Source organism: Nestor notabilis, unplaced genomic scaffold, assembly GCF_000696875.1.
Source record: "Nestor notabilis isolate BGI_N333 unplaced genomic scaffold, ASM69687v1 scaffold4186, whole genome shotgun sequence".
Classification (NCBI taxonomy): domain Eukaryota; kingdom Metazoa; phylum Chordata; class Aves; order Psittaciformes; family Psittacidae; genus Nestor; species Nestor notabilis.
Window position 1 is genome coordinate 5283 of NW_009934125.1, and position 6854 is coordinate 12136.

The 6854-nt window shown below is 34.0% G+C and overlaps 1 protein-coding gene across 1 annotated transcript in view; it reads left to right on the forward strand.

Annotated features, from left to right (window-relative positions):
- Positions 1-270: 270 nt before the first annotated feature.
- Positions 271-6854, forward strand: part of LOC104407794 (neurobeachin-like) — a gene marked incomplete at both ends in the record, with an annotated part of 23302 nt that continues 16718 nt past the window's right edge. Inside the window, 4 exons of the mRNA XM_010017171.1 lie at positions 271-457; positions 1435-1565; positions 2844-2951; positions 4583-4751. Of these exons, the coding sequence (XP_010015473.1) occupies positions 271-457; positions 1435-1565; positions 2844-2951; positions 4583-4751 (595 nt within the window). The remainder of the gene's footprint in view (positions 458-1434; positions 1566-2843; positions 2952-4582; positions 4752-6854) is intronic.

Below are 6854 nucleotides of genomic sequence, written 5' to 3' on the forward strand. Positions count from 1 at the left end.
TTTGTCTTTATGGAATTGCTAATATATTTCTCATTTATATTACACTTTTAATCATCTGTTAGAGCACGTAAATGTAGATAATTTTCTCGTTCTACATGCTGTCTTACTTTGACTCACGGTTTATGTTAATGGTAGCAGTAGGAGATTTTGAAATAACTTAAATAACTTTTCAATGTATTTTTCAGTAAGCATAACAATTTAGATTTGTATGTGTATGTGCTGTCTTTATATTTCAGTTGTGTTCAAACTGTTTAATTCAATTTTCTTCTTTTAAAGACTGAATTGGAAAATATTGAGGTAACACAAGGAATGTCAGCAGAGACAGCAGTAACTTTCCTCAGCCGTCTGATGGCAATGGTTGATGTACTTGTATTTGCCAGTTCTCTAAATTTTAGTGAGATCGAAGCTGAAAAAAACATGTCTTCTGGAGGACTAATGCGACAGTGCCTAAGGCTTGGTAAGTCAGCAGACAGTATATATTAAATAATTACAGATCAATGAGCTACAGATGGATCAGATAGTGACACGTGTAGGAAAGGGCTTCTACTGACTATGATATGATAAAACAAAAATCTTGGTTATTACTGATTTGATACAGTTTTAAACTTAATTCAGTTTAGGCACAAGAATAAGTTACAATGATGTGTTTGAAATTATTCTTTCTTATGTTTTGGGGGAGTAAAAAAATTAAGTGAATAAGTATAGATTTTATTTTTTTTTTCTTAAAACTGTTTTGCTACTTGCATGCTGCAGGTTTCCTTATCCATTTCTCCATTGTTTTGGAAGACTGCTTGTAGTCTATGCAAGACTAAAAGCATAGGATGCATGTGCAAACTCTATAGCGCTTTATGAATAATTCAAACTATTCTATGCAAACTATATCACTTTATCCTTGTGAACATTACATTTTGACTGTCATCTGGCATAATGTTGTTTTCCTAATGTTACATCCCACATACTTGTTCATCTCTCAAATGATGAATAACTTTTGTAATCAGTCCTGTTATAATTCATACCGCTTATTATGTCAGTGATAATTGTATTGCTTTTAGTATAAAACTTGTAGTTTATTCTCAGTGATCAATTTTTCTTCAAATTCTACTATTTTTTTCTATTCTAGCTGTATGTAAGTACTTTCAGATTTTAACTGCTAATAGCTGATAAGTAACATACAAAAGCTGCAGTTCAAGGACTAATGATTTTCAAATTTAAATGCAGTGATATAACAGTTATATAAAATAGTTCAACTAAAGAATGGAATGAGGAAGTCATTGCTTTATTTAGTACTGACAGAGTCTAATGTGAGAACTATGTTGCACTTACTATTTGGACGTGATTATTGACATATCAAACTAGATGTACAGACTGCTAATTGAAGTTATTAATATAATAATGGAAAATATTCTAATGTGTAGCATTTCCATAACTTTTCAGTTTGTTGTGTGGCTGTGAGAAACTGCTTAGAATGCCGGCAAAGGCAGAGGGAGAGAGTCAACAAGACATCATTAGTCGGCAGTAAGACTCAGGACGTCCTTCAGGGTGTAACTGCAGCAGCAGCAACCAAGGTAACCCAGTCTACAGTTACCAGCAGGAATGCCAAGTCTGTACCACTGCATTATAGGATCAGAAAAATAATCGTAACTACCTTCTCAAATATTTGGCAAAAGCTTAGGTTTCTGCTGTAACTGGTTTGAAGTAAAAGTTTGTTTGAATGAAGAAAGCATTGATGCAGTAGTATGATCGAAACTATTTCAAACAACTTTTTCACTCTCGCATGGTCTACTTCAAAGAGTAAGTCCCATTACTCACATTTGTCATATATACCTGCGTAGCTTTTTTTAATCTGTCAGGGCACTAACAGACTTGATGAAATCCTATAATCACATCTTTGTCCTGGTAACTTCACAGACCATTACATGCATATTAGACATCAGCATTTTCCATCTGATTTTTAACTTGTCTAATATTCACTTACAGCTTAGTTCTTCCAGTTTCTTTAATTCATTGTTAATCTTTATAAAAAACCAAACCAACCAAAAAGACAACCCTGTGTACTACTTTAAGACTTTGAGAGTCCTAAAGCTAAAATCTCACAGAATTTAGCACAGTCCATGACTGAAGTACAGTACTTTGTATGATGTAAAGGTTTCCTTTTTTTTGCTACTATGCTTTCATTACTAAGTAAGTTCAGTGTTTTTTCTTCTCTAAAGACTTTCTCAGATAGCATTTACCACTTCAGCTCTTTTCACAATATTATTTCATTAAATCTCACTAAAAACATTACATTTCTCCACGTTATCACATTCAGTGCAAAGCAAGTCAGCATAAGGAGACTTCTAGATGCTTAGGCCTCATTTTTAATTCATTGTCATTTTTTAAAGGAAGCATACTACTCTATGCTTTCATAGTAATAGCAGTTATTCTGCAAGTAGTCTGTTATAATTCTCAGTAAAATGAACATAAACTGATTTTTAAGAATATGCTCATTGGTTTTAAATTTAACACACGTATTAGAAATAATTTATTGTGCTGCTATGAAACAACTGTACTCTGAAATAACCTTTTGTGTGCAAATTATTATCTAAACTCTGGGAAGAGATATAGTTGTTCTGAGATACTGGAAAGATGTAACAATTTATATCTAAGTAGTTAGTATTAAGACAATAATACAAAACATTGCTTTGTTTCTAGAATCCTTGCCTAAGTATTATGTTGGAAGTATATTGGTAGTAAAAAAGCATCTAAGATTGATGCAGTATCTAAAAACGGTGTCAAATTAAGGTCCTAACAGAAATGATTTTATATTTGTGGGGGAGATAAATCTCACTACTTTTTATTTTTAGACTCCCCTTGAAAATGTCCCTGGCAATCTTTCTCCTATAAAAGACCCGGATAGGCTTCTTCAGGATGTTGATATTAATCGTCTACGAGCAGTTGTTTTTCGTGATGTGGTGAGTAATACGTGCTGTAATCCTTTCTTCTGCAAAATCATCACTTACATTTGGAAAGAGATTTTGATTGTCCCAGAATTAAAAATATCCTTGTGTTGCACTTCGTGTATTATCTGCAAACCATCTGCTTGTGGCTTTGTAACTACCAGCCACTTTCTGCACTTCAAAATCATACTGGTAAGCTATTTGAGATTAGTACTTAATAGTCAGGCTTTATATTAGCCAAATAATCATAGCCAGAATAAATTAGTTATGACCTATGTTGATTAAAACTGTATTACTAAATGTGTCAGCTATTTGTCCAACCAGGGTAGGAGGAAGAATTATTATATGTATTACAGAAGTGCAGCAAATTGATCTAGAAAGACAAAACATACATGTACATATATAAATGTATTTTAAAATGTTTTTCAGATTTTTCTGCAACTGTTTTTAGCATAAAATTGTACCACAATGTGTTTGTTTTGGAAAGTAGTACAGTAAGAACTGTTGTTATATATACACGCAAATACATATGTTATGTTTAAACTTCTCCAACCTAAGTATGAGTGTATTGAAGTAAAAACTGAAGTTAGAAATAGATGTGAAAAGAAAAAGGTACAATGTGACACAAAAAAGTCATCTGTCGGGATGACCTTGAAAAGGCAGGGTTGAATTTGGGTGGAGATCTTCTGTCACCTACTCTCTTCTCAACTAGAGGAGAAGGTAATAGAGGAAATACTGCTTCTGGCATTTCTATGAAAGAAGTTACTAAGAGGATTTCCTGTTATTTTAACAATTGCAAAGACATGCAGCCAAATTAAATAACACCTAGAAAACATGGAAAGCAAGCACTGGATTTCTAACAGAAAGCACATACTTGTGGAATTGAGACAAGGTGAAACCGCTGTGGAAGTAGAGAGAGGCTGAAGTCTTAATTCTACCATGTTGGGTTTTACACCGTAATAATAATAAAATGCTTTTCAGTTGAACTACAGCAACTGAAGCTCAATCAGGATGATATCTAAGACATAGTTTACATAGAACAGCAAACTGGGGTGGGAGGAAAAGAAGAAAGCAAAGTTATTTTGGGCCTGATATTTTATTAAATCAGAGTCCAGGAAAACTAGGATTGCTGCTGACAATCCTGTTCAGGGAGAGGTAAGAATGTAGGAGCTGGGATTTATTGCTGGAAGAAAAACAACGGTCATATCCTTCCTGCTTTTACATCCTGCTTTTTGCATCAGTGAGCTTTATTTTCTCTCTCAGCAGTAGTACCCCTTACCTTCTTGTAGCAGGAGCTTTCAGAGACTCATCCTTGGGGCAGCCAAAGTCAGTTGCCCTTGCAGTTGGGAATCCTTGAAAGAACGCTCAGAGCAGAGTCAGGCCTCTGTTGTGAAAAGCCCATTGACTTCACAGTCCCAGAGATTTCTGAGTTGCCAAATTGCCTGTTAAATTCAGTACTTAATATATTCTGTGTGCATAGTACTCCACTGAAAATCCATTAAATCTTCTGTATAATGTATTTGCTAATAAACTAACAGGTACAACATTTCAGAAAGGTATTATTTATTCAGACTTGTGATGGTTTTGTGTGAAAATTCTATGGAAATGTCTGACATTATAGATCTGTTCCTTTTTCTCCAACACAGGATGATAGCAAACAGGCTCAGTTCTTAGCTTTGGCTGTAGTCTACTTTATTTCTGTTCTGATGGTCTCCAAATACCGTGATATCCTAGAGCCACAACGAGAAACTGCAAGGTCTGGGAGCCAGGCAGGTAGAAATATCAGACAAGAAATAAATTCACCAACAAGTACAGGTATTTTTGCTTTCTTCAACTGTTATTTGATTTTATTAGAACTGTAATTATTTTACTACAAAGTATTTTTAATGAGTAACTTAAGGTCCTGATAAAATATTTGCTACTTTTTTGCTCTATAATTATTTGGTTCTTTAATATACATTGGCAGATATCTGTTATTCTGTCTCTTTGCTTATAGGCTTTAACTAATTTTCATCTGTATAGTGCTTTTTAATGCCTTTTTTTCTTTAATTTGAAAATAATTAAAAAGACACAGGGTGCCTGATGAAGTTAAAGTTGTAAAGTACAAGATAGTTGATCAGCACAGCTTCCTTAATCTGTTATTTCCTAGGAAAAACAGATACCTTTAACTTTATAGCATGAAATATATAAACAGCAAAACCAGCTGTTTGCCCATGTGAACTCCTTTTGTTTGAGTGAGGAGGTTTGTGAAAGGGTACTGGTAGAGGTCTGAGTACTTTCTTGGAGTCCTGCTGTGTTGGTGCCTGCATTTAAAAGCCTATGGAAACAATATAATAAAAAGGAAACTTTTCTGTTGCTTTCTTTGACTGAACTGTTCGTGGTTTTTGTAGTAGTAGTGGTTTTTACTAGCATGTGGTCTTCATCCTGAGAGGGAGGGAGTCTGTTAGCTGTCAGAACCTGCCAGAAATTAGGAATCTAAACTTTACCCCACTTTGGTTTAAATATTTTAAACAGTTCAGTAATTTTTTTCAAGTCTAGTTGGATTGATTATAACTGTACCTTCTGTGTTAAACGAGCTGAGAACAGTAATTGAATTTGTGTGTGAAGCTCTTTATGTGCTTTTCTTCTTGTATTGATCTTTGATTACTTTCTTCATTTATGGAGTTGCTAATTTTCATTCTTCATAGAATTTATCTTCTAATTTGTGTCATATTTATATTTAGTCATTGTTTTCTGATTCATCATGATGTTTTCATTTACTACTTATACATAATTTTTAAAGTCCATGTGCTTGTAGGCTTTCCTTTTTAAATATATGACATGAACATTGTCGGTTCTGAGAAACCATAATTTTTTGTGCCTTCCTGGTTATGTGTTATGGTTCTGCACTAAGAAACTGCTGGTTTCAGTATCAGCCATGACTGTCTTGCCTCTGTGCCTGTATATATATAAATATATATATATCTCTGTGTCTCTTTTTCCCCATGAATGTTGCTCTTGAAGTGCCCAAATAATAGGTATGCTGTTTCCTATCTCTTGATACAGAACTTGTTTTCTTCCTTTAGAAATGCGTTTTTTTGTTGATAATACCATATTTGCATGTTTCAATGAGATAGGATATCTGTCATGGATCCACAGTGGACCAGGCCACACATGAATACTACTAGCTGGCTCACATTTGATTCCATGATTTTCTCCACAGTTGTGGTCATACCATCTATCCCTCACCCAAGTTTGAACCATGGATTCCTTGCCAAGTTAATTCCTGAGCAGAGCTTTGCCCACTCATTTTACAAAGGTAATATTAACATCATCTCCTAACCTGTTTGGGTGTTCTTATTTAATGTAATGTAATTCAAGAACTAACTGTGATGTAATTGTTGATAAATAAATATACGCCTCAGGTTACATGGAGATCAGACCTGATGATACCTTTAAAATTTTAATTTCCTGCCTACATTTCTCTAGGAAATCTCTTTCCCACTTTTTACTACCATTTATTAACTTAATTTATTACGTGGGGGAAAAAAAAAAATGGCAGTCAAGAGGAGAGAATGAATCTAGAAATTCTTTAATGCTTTTGGTTTGTGGTTATTCTGCTACAATACTAGGTCCATAAAAATAAAATCAGGCCTATTATAAAAATACTGCGTACCACAAGCATGTAGTACTTTTGTAGTATTCCCTTTCCCTATATCTTTTCCTGTTCTTTGCCTTTCTCCTTTTTTTTCTTGCCTTCTTGATGGTATGTAAACCTCTGATATTATATGTATTGTGAATTATTTTATGCCTGTTAGTTAATGTGCTGTGCTGTGTTTTTCTTGAAGGAAACTGCTTTTGTGACCAGAGCAACTATTATATGTTTTGGGCCCGATTTGTTTTGTTTGTTTGTTTATTTGTTTTAATAGATACTGTATA